The 13,099-nt window shown below is 40.4% G+C and overlaps 1 protein-coding gene and 1 long non-coding RNA gene across 2 annotated transcripts in view; both read right to left on the bottom strand.

Annotated features, from left to right (window-relative positions):
* Positions 1-3,962: 3,962 nt before the first annotated feature.
* Positions 3,963-5,193, bottom strand: LOC109471985. Its single transcript, XR_002140333.1, has 3 exons — positions 5,071-5,193; positions 4,499-4,635; positions 3,963-4,100 (listed from the first exon to the last, which is right to left on the bottom strand). It is a non-coding gene; the product is annotated as an uncharacterized LOC109471985 (long non-coding RNA).
* Positions 5,194-5,542: 349 nt separating this feature from the next.
* LOC109471812 (titin-like) overlaps positions 5,543-13,099 on the bottom strand; it is a 30,237-nt gene continuing 22,680 nt past the window's right edge. The window contains exons 19-27 of the mRNA XM_019771166.1: positions 12,564-12,730; positions 12,041-12,146; positions 11,475-11,614; positions 10,705-10,858; positions 10,164-10,301; positions 7,832-7,990; positions 7,166-7,290; positions 6,360-6,525; positions 5,543-5,739 (exon numbers count right to left, since the gene is read on the bottom strand). Of these exons, the coding sequence (XP_019626725.1) occupies positions 5,543-5,739; positions 6,360-6,525; positions 7,166-7,290; positions 7,832-7,990; positions 10,164-10,301; positions 10,705-10,858; positions 11,475-11,614; positions 12,041-12,146; positions 12,564-12,730 (1,352 nt within the window). The remainder of the gene's footprint in view (positions 5,740-6,359; positions 6,526-7,165; positions 7,291-7,831; positions 7,991-10,163; positions 10,302-10,704; positions 10,859-11,474; positions 11,615-12,040; positions 12,147-12,563; positions 12,731-13,099) is intronic.

Genomic DNA, 13,099 nt, shown 5'->3' with positions numbered 1-13,099 from the left:
CAATTGTTATGTGTAAATTTGTAGGCACAGGCTTATAGCTACATTGTTGCAAAATGTTTACAGCAGGTCTCTTTCTATCTAAAAGTAGCTATATTGCAAAATAATATAACACCAGACTGAATGTGTGTCTTTCTCAGCAATCTGAACATGTAGTGTTTTATGTTTGAAGTCCTCGATTTTTTTCAGGCCAAATGTTTCAGATCCTTATTCTGACTTCTTGTTCAATGTGTAAACATACAAAGTTGATGGCTCACCAAATGTTCCAAAACAGTGTTACCAGGAATGACCAAAGGTATCAATAATATATTATTGCTTTATTGTATTTCAGATCTTCTTTTCATAATTTCTTACCTTGATGACCAACAGAGTGGTCTCATCTGTGGTGGTGACGCTCATGTGGTCGTCTGTGTAGATCTCCACGTCCTTCAGCATCCACGCAATGTCAGGCTGAGGCTTGCCGCTGTAGTCAGCCTGGAGCTTGATGGTTTCTCCAGCTTTCACAATGATGTCTGGGTCAACCTTCAGCTTCAGGATCGGCAGTTCTGAAACATCACAGTCAATCAATCAATCAATCAATCAATCAATCAATCAATCAATCAACCAATCAATCAATATCAATCAATCAATCTATCAATCAATCAATCACTTCACAATGATGTCTGGGTCAACCTTCAGCTTCAGGATCGGCAGTTCTGAAACATCACAGTCAATCAATCAATCAATCAATCAATCAATCAATCAATCAATCACTTCACGATGATGTCTGGGTCAACCTTCAGCTTCAGGATCGGCAGTTCTGGAACATCACAGTCAATCAATCAATCAATCAATCAATCAATCAACCAATCAATCAATATCAATCAATCAATCTATCAATCAATCAATCACTTCACGATGATGTCTGGGTCAACCTTCAGCTTCAGGATCGGCAGTTCTGGAACATCACAGTCAATCAATCAATCAATCAATCAATCAATCAATCAATCAATCAATCAATCAATCAATCAATCAATCAATCAATCAACCAACTAACAGAAGTGCTGATCAAGCAGGCATCAAGTATAGAGCAGCAAGTAAATTGTTACTAATAGATCTTTCTATCTTATAATATCAAAAGTCCATTTTTCCAGACTGTTACTAGCTTAAGTCTGGCACAGTTTTCAGATATTCAACAAAGTGTTTATCCAACAAGATGTATATTCCACAAAGGTGAAGAGAAAATTTCTTCATGCATGTCAACCTCCTCTTTGCTAACTAGCCCAATTGTCAAAGAATTGTTATCCAAATGGCTACTTCAGTCTACTTCAAAAGAAGACTTCAGTGTGCTAAAGGTTAAAGTTTTGGAAAGATTGAATACTAACCAGCAGGCATCTGTGCCTTCATCGGTTTGCTGATGGCGGACGGGCCGCTGCGTCCGATGACGTTTGCAGCATACACACGGTACACGTACTCCTTTCCAGTCTCAAGACCTGGGACCTAAGAGGGAGAGGGAGGGGCATATTCAGCAATGTATTTTTAGCCTTTCTCCTGCTAACCCATAGAGAAAGGGTAGCCAAAACAGTTACTCAGTGTATATTAGTAGCACACAAACACATTCATTTTACCAGTCCCCAGACCAGGCACCTAAGAGGGTAAGGATTATAGGAACTTTATTGAATGACAATTGTACAAGGTAGACGTAGAACATAATCATCTAGAGCATTTTCTTGATCCCTTCAGTTCAACCATCAAAAGTGTAATAAATCTGACATAAAGACTGGAGTTGTACAGTCAAAAATTTGGGTAAGTCCAAATTCTTGTGTTGAAAATCACAGTTCAAACTTGCCTCATAAATATGACATCTACCAACACAGCTGAACTTTGAAGCTGAACCCTACCTTGAGTTTAAGGTACTCGCAGGCCTCCTTGTTGACAGGTTCCCACTTGTTTGTCCCTGCGATGGATTTCTCCACGAAGTACCCGAACACGGGGCTGCCTCCGTCGTACTCGGGAGGCTGCCAGTTCACTACCTGCGAGTCGTCCAGCGGGTCCGTGATGCTCAAGTTGATTGGTGGATCTGGGGGAGCTGCGGGGAAGAACGCAATCCGATTGGTTAAAATGTCAGAAGTGAAGAAAATTCACAAAGTTGATTGGTGGATCTGGGGGAGCTTTGGGTAAGAACGCAACCCCATTATTAAAATGTTTGAGGTGAAGAAAAGATTGTACTTTATTGTGTTTATTGTAAATGCAATGTGATTGTATTGTATTGATATGTTTTGTGCTTTCGAAGAGAGGGCTTTTAATAAGCATTTTGCTCAATCCTCAATAAACAGAATTAATGTGAATAAAATAGTAAAGTAATGTTGAAACCCAGCAACACCAGTGTGTATTACTAAGAATTGTTGCTTCTACAGCATATCTTCATTTTTTCATGTCTATCAAGGGAAAACAACTTGTAAAGGCAATCTTCATCACCTGTGTCTTCCCCTGAATTTTATCCTATGGAAAATTCAACTAAACAAAATCCCAGTAACACATACCCAGTGGATCCACAGCCTTGAATGCCTCAGGCAGGTCCACGGGCGGTCCCTGTCCGTACTTGTTCACGGCATACACGCGGAAGTTGTAGTTCTCGTAGCCGACCAGGTCACGAACCTCGTGGGACGTCACCTTGATGTCATCCGACACGCGGCTGTGACCTCTCATTGTGCCCTCCTGCAGAAAGGTCAAGTTCATTAGATAACCTTAAAGTTTCTAACCATGCAAAAAGTCTTCCAAGATTTTATATGTCAATTAATTTTTAACATCCAGATGATGAGATACACAAGTAAATTGTCACTCAAGAAACTGGATAGAGTCTGATTTTTATGTTCACTTCGTTCAAGTTTTCTGTTATGCAAATGCAAATTTGGTTTGATACCTTGTTATATCATTTTGCAATAACTACACTTTTAATCTTTTTATTCAAGCGTATAACTTATTGGTTTGACTTTATATTTCTGTTTCTACCATTTGTATGCCATGGAATCTGGGAAGAAAAGTGTCACATAAATTTCTAATGGAGATCTCTATAAACTATCAAACAAACAAACTCATGGCTTTCTTGAGGACGTAGTGTGATATCAAAACAAGATTTAAACTCGAGGTATTCCCACAAATAAGACAAGATTTCAACTCACGGCCTTCTCGAGGATGTAGTGGGTGACGGGGCTGCCGCCGTCGTCCTCCGGCACCATCCAGTGCAGGTCGCAGCCCTGACGGGTGATCTCACTCGCGATGAAGTCACGGCACGGACCGGGCGGGGCTATGGGGGGTGAGAAGTGTTGTTAGTCATCTGTTGTTTTATACTGTAGAATACTAGAAAACTTTGTCAAATGTCATCAAGATTGAACAGTGAATGATTTTTCAAAAGGTCTAGACTGACTTATGACTTGTGGTAAGTGAGTAAGAAATGTTGTTAGTCATCTGGGTTTTTTTCATGACTATACAGAAACTATAACTTGTCATTTGAAAATTAAAAATTATGTTTGTCAAATGTCATCAAGATTCAAGAGTGAAAGACTTTTTTTTTAAATGTCTGGTTGTGTATCATGATTAAAACCCACATTGGTGAGATATTGTTCAATTTGCCTTGAAATATGTTCCCAACACAATACTATCAACCAGCATGAAGTCAAATGAATATCTACTGATTTGTAGAAATTAACTACTTTCTCCATTTCATCCTCCCCACCAGTTCTACATATATCATACACAAACTGAGGCTCGTGATTCCATTGTAAATTTAGTAACATAGAAGCTCCCCCTTACAGAATACGGTGACATTGCAGACTCCGCCGGCCTCCCCGTGCTCGTTCTTGGCAGTGATGCGGTACTTCCAGTGTACCAACATTTCAGCACCAACTATATAGCATATATTACTATTGGCGTATGTAAGTTTAACAGTACAGAAGCGCCCCCTTACAGAATACGGTAACATTGCAGACTCCGCCAGCCTCCCCGTGCTCATTCTTGGCGGTGATGCGGTACTTCCCGGTGTCGGAGCGCTGACTCGGCTTAATCGCCAGCTCCACAAATGTGTACGGCTCCGTCGCACTGATCAGCGACAGACGCTCAGAAGACTGCAGGCAAACAGGAGGAAAATGTTATAAGTACTAGAAAGGTAACATTTGCAAAGCAAATGCATATTATTTGCCTTGGCATATGGTCTGCTCTGTTAATTCTTACTCAAACTTACTCAAACACATTCATATATATATATATATATGGCGACAGGAGTCTAAATCCCTCCTGTTATAAAATTGCAACATGACATAACCCAACACCAGTTACCATGGTGAATAACGTCTGGTTCTGGTCATTGACCTTACGTGTTTGGAGTAGAAGAAGAGGAAGAAGAAACAGAGCAAAAACAATATGTTATCCTTCTTCCCAAGTTCATTTCCTGACCTTGAGACATGTAACTAACAATTGGAACACAGATGAACCTTCATGATAGTAAAAGTCAGTCTGTGTGTACCTTGACGTCCTCTCCGTTGACAGTCCAGGTGATTTCAGGCGGAGGCTGTCCTGTGATGGGGATCTTCAGTGAGATGTCCTCAGGCTCAACAACCTCCAGGTCCTTGGGCAGGGCACTGATGTCTAGCACTGGTGCACCTGGAGGAAATATAGATATTATACTTTCACACAGTCCTGACTACAACTCTAAACTAGTACTGTGTAATAAAAGTTAGAGTCCTTTTAAATCAGGACAGTTTATTCACAAACAACATTGACTTTAAGATCAAAGTTATTGACATAATATCAGTTCCACTTGGGAGCAAGCTCTCTTTTCTTAAGCTGATAAAATTAACTGATAAGATCAGTTTTTGTAGCATTGGATCATTCAAGACTGGTGTAAAGACATGTAAGAGTAAGATTTTACCAGATTGCACACTACAATTCAGACATTCTTTGCATATGCATTTTATTCTTGAAGTGTTTCGAAGGACAACTTGTAAAGGTCTAGTAAGCCTGTTTTGCCCTCCCTTCCACTAGGTGTATACATGTAGAGAATTCTAATAAACAAATAAACAAACAAACAGGACGTACTTGGTGGTTCACCAGCGACAAACGCAGCCTCGCCCTCCTTGGGGTGGAAGGCGTCGGGACCCTTGCCAACAAGATTCTCCGCGCAGACACGGAAGCGATAGTTCACTCCCTGCTTCAGGCCCTTCACCTGAAAATACAAAAAAAAAAACTGTGATGACTACATGTTCTTAGTTATACATTTTGTACATTAGGCCATAATAGAACAGACTTTACAACATTCTGTAGCACGCAAGTCTTTACTGAGGTATGAATTTTTGTAAAAATCTGTAGTAGGTAGGTAGGTTCAGACTTTCACATATAGACCTGAATTGCCCTTTAAATATCACCAATTCAGCCTCGTTGGCATGTAATTAGTCAGGCATTTGTATTTTTAGTTAGTTGCTCTGAGTGCTTTGTGTTGAAATACCAGCAGTTTCAAAATTTCTACATTGATCACCTCCACCATTCTCCATCAAAGATTTTAACTCGAGGTTTAAGTGCAGACCTTAAGACTAGTGTCCATGGTAGGGTCAGCGCAGGGCTGCCAGTCCTCCAGGCCCTCCTCCGTACGGTAGGCATGGTAACCGGTGATTGGCGTGCCCCCGTCGTCGGCGGGCGCGGCGTAGCTGAAGGTCACGCCGTAGCGGCTGGGGTTGGACAGGGACAGGTTCTGGGGCGGACCCGGACGCTCTGCGGAGGGAAAATAATGCTATTATTTTGTATTCAATTTTCTTTTGTACTTGTTATTTGCAATCAACCTTTGAGCAGCAATTTGCAATTAATAGATTGGGAGTTTGTAGGCATTCTTCTCTGAACAGTATTCTTGTGCCTAACCATTGCTAAGTATTCAGTCTTCAAAATGCGGTGTTAAAATAAAGAAAACGTAGCATGTTCAGATATTTACATGTCTTTCAATAATAGGATACCAACAATGCTACATTTCATTTTCAAACAGAGAAAAAACATTGTACTTTGCATGAAAAGCATTCTTAAACAGTAGACATTGGTGGAATTTATCGTAATTACATGTAACAATGAAACAAAATTGACTCACAGTATCTAGTACTAAAACACCCATGCCCAATTTTGACAGATATAGAGCAGTACCATGCATTGTGTAAATGGCAAATTGTAACATACCGAAGAGCTTGACGGGAGCCATGGGCTTGCTGGGCAATACTAACAATGCTTACCAGTAGAATAAAACATTGACTTCAAAGTTGTTGTCTCTAGTATTCTAGATAACCTATCCAATACCCAGATGACAGTATGAGATGCTGTGGAAATGTTACATGTTACATGTAACATACCGAAGAGCTTGACAGGAGCCATGGGCTTGCTGGGCGGTCCCTCGCCGGCCAAGTTCACGGCCAGACAGCGGAATTCCGCCTCCGCACCCTGCGGCAGGTCCTTAATGGTCATCTTCAGGTCAGGGGTCTTCAGGTCGTTCACCCTCACCCACTCCTTTCCATCCAGCTGAAGGGGAAAAACATAGCCAAGTGTTGTTTGTTTATTTGATTGTTATTTGTTTATTTGTTGCATTAGTTCCTAGATGTAGTTCTTTCATTCATTCAGCTATGATCTAGTTCATGCTTTCACTTAAATATGACTGATTTCTGCATGAATATTGTAGTGGAATAAAGTACAATAAAGTACAATTTTGACAATCTGCAAGTTTATCTAGAAATTGACAGCAAAGATGGCATCTCTCCTTGGTGCTGATGTACATGTTTTGTTGTTATTTAATTATTTGTGTATTTAGTTGTTACATTAGTTTATGGATGTGGCTATAACCTACTTCATGCTTCAACCTAAACATGACATATTTCTGGCAGTGATTGTTCTGAACATTGCACTGGAATAAAGTACAATTCTGACAAGCTTCAACTTCAAATTGATAGTTACAAACATGGATAGGCCAAGTTATGGCATCTCTCCTCGGTGCTGAACTACATGTGCAAGCTTTCATATATAGTATTTATCATTTTCAGACAATTCAAAATTTACTTCTGTATATCTTGGAGATTACTTCTGGATGTTTTGAGTGAAATCTCTCGCTCACTCTTCCTTCAGCATCACTGACCTTGAACCGACCTTCATAAATAGAAGTTCTTACCTTCTTCTCCACGAAGTATCCGGTGATGGGGCTGCCGCCATCTTCCTTGGGCACCTCCCAGGTGAACTTCACCTGTGTGCGCTTCACCTCAGGAAGCTGGGGGTTCTCAGGCGGGCCTGGGGGGTCTGGGGAGCAAGAAAAAAATGTTTGTTGGGTACAATATGTTCTTCAAAACATTGTGTTACAATAAATAGATGTGTTACATCTAACGCAACTTGGACAACAGCTAACACAATTTGCATGGCATTATCAAACAGCTACAGGTTACATGATACATATGGACAACAGCTAACACAATTATGTAAATGAGATACATATTATTTTACATATTATTATTATATAGTAATAAGTAATTGCCATTATACAAAACATCCATTCATAATAAAAAAACAAAACTACAAAACCTGGTTACATCAAAATTTTGACACCAGCTAACATATTCAACATTTCACTTGTCCCAAGTATGCAAATGAGATGAAAATGATATGGTACAATTAATCCCTAGTATGCAAATCATGCATCATGAAAGAAATCATCAAGGCGTCAAGAGTTAAATACCTAGAGAGACAATTTGAAATCTAAACTGAACCAAGAGACGACGTCTAGTGAGATATTAGACATTAAACAAGGACAACAACAACAAGAGAGAAACAATGTTCAGCGTACCGAATGGCAGCTTGGCCTTGCGCTTGGGCGTCTCCGTGGGTGGGCCCCGCCCGACAACGTTCTGAGCGGTGACCCTGAAGGTGTACTCGTTGTTCTCGATCAGGTCCTTGGCGATGAACTCAAAGTCAGGCCAGTTCTCTGTCAGGACTGTCCAGGTTTCTGTGGTGGTAAGTGGGAAAATCATAATACATTAGTTTATAGTTAACAAACATCTAAGGATCCTCTGGAATTAGGTCACTGACTTCTTGAATGCTGTGTGCAAAAATCTACCAGAGTTAAAATCTTTGGTCGATCCCACAACCTCTCCAGGAAATACCATGCCTGAAATTCCAAAAGTACAAAAATGGCTAATACTACATTATGGTAACTACTACAAAGAACATGACATAATTATATACAATAACCACAATTTTACATGTTGAGGGAGGAAAACAATGTTGAGGAGTTGAGGAGGACTGAATGACAATCTGATGACCAGATTTTGAGGGTTGAACGCGGGACACTGACCAAAGGGGTGTGTATGGGGTAATGAGAGCATCAGAGACGGACCACGAGGGATATGTATGGGGGGGGGGCAATTAACAGATTTACCTCCGATGTTGAGGAGTTTAGAAGGACTGAATGACAATCTGATGACCAGATTTGGAGGGTTGAACGCGGGACACTGACCAAAGGGGTGTGTATGGGGTAATGACAGCATCAGAGACGGACCACGAGGGATATGTATGGGGGGGGATTCAATAGGTTTACCTTTAAGATTGCTGGGAACTGCCACTGGAGGAGGCAGTGGCTTATCAACCAGCTTCATAGCCTGAAGACGTTTTGTCTTAGACTCTTCCAAGCCTTCTAAGTACGTCTCAGAACTTTCACCCGCCATTGAAGAAAGTCGCTTCTGTTTCGCGTCCTCTTGCGAAGCAGCTAAGTACGCAGAAAGCAAGCGTAAGCAAAGCAGTAGGTGGTAAAATTATCCTTGTATTTCTGCAGTTTTGAAGCTTGAAAGTTGTGAAGCTAATGGCTTTAAAGCTCACTCCTGCTATTGTTTGAAAACAGACTACAAATATTTTGAAGCTCTACAAAGCAAGACTTCAGAAAATTTGTCAGTCGGCAACAGCACAACATTGGAAACTACAACTGCTACACTACTGAGCTTTGATATACATTTTATAAGCAAGAATTCCAAAAAACATCAGATATTAGTTGCAGGACAGCAGAAAGTGCATTGCATTTGAGCCAGCAGTAGCATCGCATTTAAGAAATTCAATTTGTATCAAGCATGTCTTTGTACATTTTGAAAAGCACAAGCTGTTAGCTGTTCTAGAGCTGCTTATTTCTTTTTTTTAATAGTAAATCAATAAGTTATTTTTCTTTAAACAGTTTTTGAGCATTTATCTGATATACTATAATCCAACAGCTAAGCAGATTGCAACATTTCCAGGGCATTCTGGTCCATTTTACAGGGGAGGGGGGGGGGGGGCAAGGGACACCTCAAACTACCTCTCAGTTTTGAGTCGTGTTCTTCCTCAGGAGAAGTGGGTTGCTCTCGAGAGCGGTCCCGTTTTTTCTTAGGTTCCTCTAAGGCGGAGAGGAAGGGCTCGGAGTCGTCTTGGACGGACAGTCGCTTCGCTTTCACCTCTTGTTGCATAGCAGTTATACCTGAGTTAGATTAGCAAAGCTATTATATAACTGTACCGATTACACAGCGTAAATTTTTCTAAATCTAGTGTTCCAATAGAAATTGATCTAGAGCTAGATCTTTAGGTAGATCCAAAATTCCACATGAAACCATAATACATGAAATGGAAGATGTTATGGTAATGAAAAATACATATATTCAGTACCATGGGCAGGAATGGGCATATCCTCTATACAGTTATTGAAGTTTCAGTCGTGTTCAGCACCAAGGACAGGGCCTTTGTACCATTATGACCCAATCTATTGTCCTTTATGTACACATGACTTTGTGAAATTGGCCACACCAATCTATATTAGTAAGCTGTGAAAAATGCATAACTTAAAGCTCTAGTATCCTTGGTAGTCCATCTTTTTTTCAACCAATTGTATATATTTTGTGATACTTTTATAGATGCGTTTGTGTAATACTATGTGTTTGTCAATATGGGGCATCGAGCCTGAAATAAACAATAAATGCAAACAATAAACATATGTCAAACATCCACAAGGAGCACCTATGAGTTATACTAGATTATAGTAGATATGAATCATTTTGCCCATCTGTTCTCTGTACCTGTATGTAATTTGTTTAGGAGCCCCTTTTAGGGCTAAAGGGCATCCCAATAAACTATACTAAACTAAACTAAACTGAGTGACGTACCTTCTTTAGGTCCCAGGACCTCAACGACATATCCGGTGACGGGAGAGCCGCCGTCATCCTCGGGTGCCTCCCAGGAGAAGGACATCTTGTCCCTGGTCACGTCGGTGAAACCAAGGTTCTGTACCGGGCCAGGGACATCTGGGGGAGGAGGAGAAGGAATATGTAACTCCAAAGATATCATAGGCAAAGAAATAGAAAGATTTGGGACTACAAAAATTGGATGGAGGTGGTTGCAGGACCAAGTTTGACTTTATGAGGGACACTAGTTTGTATGGCTTAGGTATTGACTTCAGAATCTGTATAATCTGTATTTCTTCTTCTCTTGATCCTCATCTACCTCATTTCAGGATGCTTTTTGAAAGTTCCTAAACTCTTCTTATCGTCTTTCTCAACAACAGAAACATGGACCCTCATGATACCAAAATTTTACAAACCCTCTTTCAATCCACTGCAAACATTTAAGAGTATGTAAACTAATGATTGCAGGTATTTCTAAATGAAAGCATTATGCCTACATTATAACTGTTGAGTAGCTATTTACCAATGATGCTGATGTCCAGGTCCAGTGTGTCCTCTCCGTGCTTGTTCTTGATCTTGAGCTTGTAGGTTCCGGCGTCCTTACGGATCAGGTCGCGAACCTCGAACTTCACCACCTGGGGGTCGTCCTGACGTTCCACTGTGGACCGGCCCATTGGCTAGTGGGGAGGAGACCAGTCAGTTTTTTTTATAAAAGCATCACACAATGACAGGATGGCAATAGTGAACACAAACTTACTGTAAAAACCATCAAAATGGATATAATTGGTGCTTCCAAAATCATCCAACCATAAATTCTGGCCTACTAGTAATTATGTTGAGCAGCTTTTTGTGATATTTCATCTCATCTATCCATCAGTCTAATCATTTGAGTTAATGAAAACGGAGAGGCAACACTAAGGCATCTCTCCTTGGTGCTGAACTCTGGGTTATACTTTATACTACATCATTCATATTGATATTGAGACTGTTGGGGCACCAGTGATGACCTGACCACTAGGTTTCTCCAGCCTTCTTGCTTTTCTATTCCTCCTGATACTTAGTGTTTTGGCAGTCCATTCTCTTACATCTATATCACTACACAATGAAAAGTGCCAATTGCTGTTCACTCTTCTTTCCGTATATTCCATATATTCTGTACGTAGGATGACTTTATACTTATATTTAGCTTTGTTGTAGAAGACCATACAAAACTCATTGTACTTTTTGTTGAGTCAAAAAAGAATCTATCTATATCAGAGATAGAGCGTAAGAAAGCAAAGTGTTCTAGCTCACCTTCTCGATGGGTCCGAATGCCTCCCATGACAGATGTGGTTTGGGGATGCCGACCCAGTCTATGTTATAGGAACGTTTCTGTCCACTGTTAGCCTGAGTCTTCAGGATGTCTGGGCTGTAGTTCACAAACTTGGGCGGCTCTGTAGTAGGGTTGTAGGAGTTTAAAAGTGTATTAATATATTATAGATTGTTACTATGTGTATGAGTCTGCCAATTTAGCCCCAAGACTGCCATGGGGCTTGTAATTCAAATTGATAACAAATTAACAAGTCTACTACGACTACTACTACAACTACTACCACCGGTACTACTACTACATACTACAACTACAGTGTACTACTACTACTACTGCATGTACTACTACCAGTACTACATGTACTACTACTACTACTACTACTACTACTACTACTACTACTACTACTACTACAGTAACTAACTACCACTACTAACTACTGGTACTACTACAATTACTAGTAATACTACAGGTACTACATGTACTACTAATACTACTACTACTGTTACTACTGCTACAGACAAGCCTATTACAATACAATAAGAAATCTGACCTCCAATCTCCAGAGTGGCGGCTGCCTTCAGGTCCTTCTTGGGGATGACGAAGACGTACTCGACTTCATCATCAAAGGTGCAGTCATGGACGGTCAAGGTGTGTACCTGGCAGGGGGACAGGTAAACATTGTTATAGGTTATGATAATAAGTCAAATCTCATAACAGAAAACATAGTAGTTTGAGTTGATCATATGGTAAAACTACAAACTGAAGAAGTGTGGACCAGCTAGCAGAAATCTTTCTAGTCAACATCCTACATGCAGCTACTCAACAATCTAGCAGGTTAACAATCTAGCAAGCTTTGCTAGTCACTTATCTAGCAGACTTTACTAGTCAGCAATTTAGCAGATTTTGCTAGTCAGCAGTCTACCAGAATTTGCTAGGCCAAAAAGCATACTTTGCTAGTCAACAATCTAGCAGACTTTGCTACATGTAGTAAACAATCTAGCAGATATGGCTAGTCAGCAATCTAGCAGACTTTGCTACATGTAAACAATCTGATAGCAGACTTAGCAACTGACCTTGCCAACATGTGTCATCTTGTACTTGTCGCTCTCCTTGATGACCTGGTCGCCCTTGAGCAGCCACTTGCCCTTGACACTCTTGTTGAGCTCGTTCTCGAACACAGCTGTGCCCTTCAGTGGCACGGTGGCCAAGGTCATCTTACGGATAAACTTCAGCGGAAGAGCTGGAAGATGTGAAACAAGAGACTTCAGTTTGAAAAGCTCTTGGTATTATCGATCTATCAACATATTACTTGGTAGAACAGGCTACAGCTAAACATTACAAGTCTATCTTTTTTATCTAATTCATAAGATACCTGAAAATGCAATATTTGGTGGCACAGTAATGTATAATATGACAGTTTGTCTCTTTATTTTTTATTATTGCAGTTAATTGGCAAAGATTAGGTACATTTTGTAGAGCACTCATTTTTAAGGCCTGTTGGAAGTACAAACAGTTCAGCACTTCAATATGATTCATTGCTATGATAGACTGTATGATCTTATCATATGTAGTAATGACAGCATTCAATTTGATATGGAATAGTCACATC

This window comes from Branchiostoma belcheri, unplaced genomic scaffold, assembly GCF_001625305.1.
Source record: "Branchiostoma belcheri isolate BF01 breed outbred unplaced genomic scaffold, Haploidv18h27 scaffold26, whole genome shotgun sequence".
NCBI lineage: Eukaryota > Metazoa > Chordata > Leptocardii > Amphioxiformes > Branchiostomatidae > Branchiostoma > Branchiostoma belcheri.
This window is presented reverse-complemented; position numbering and strand designations above follow the sequence as displayed.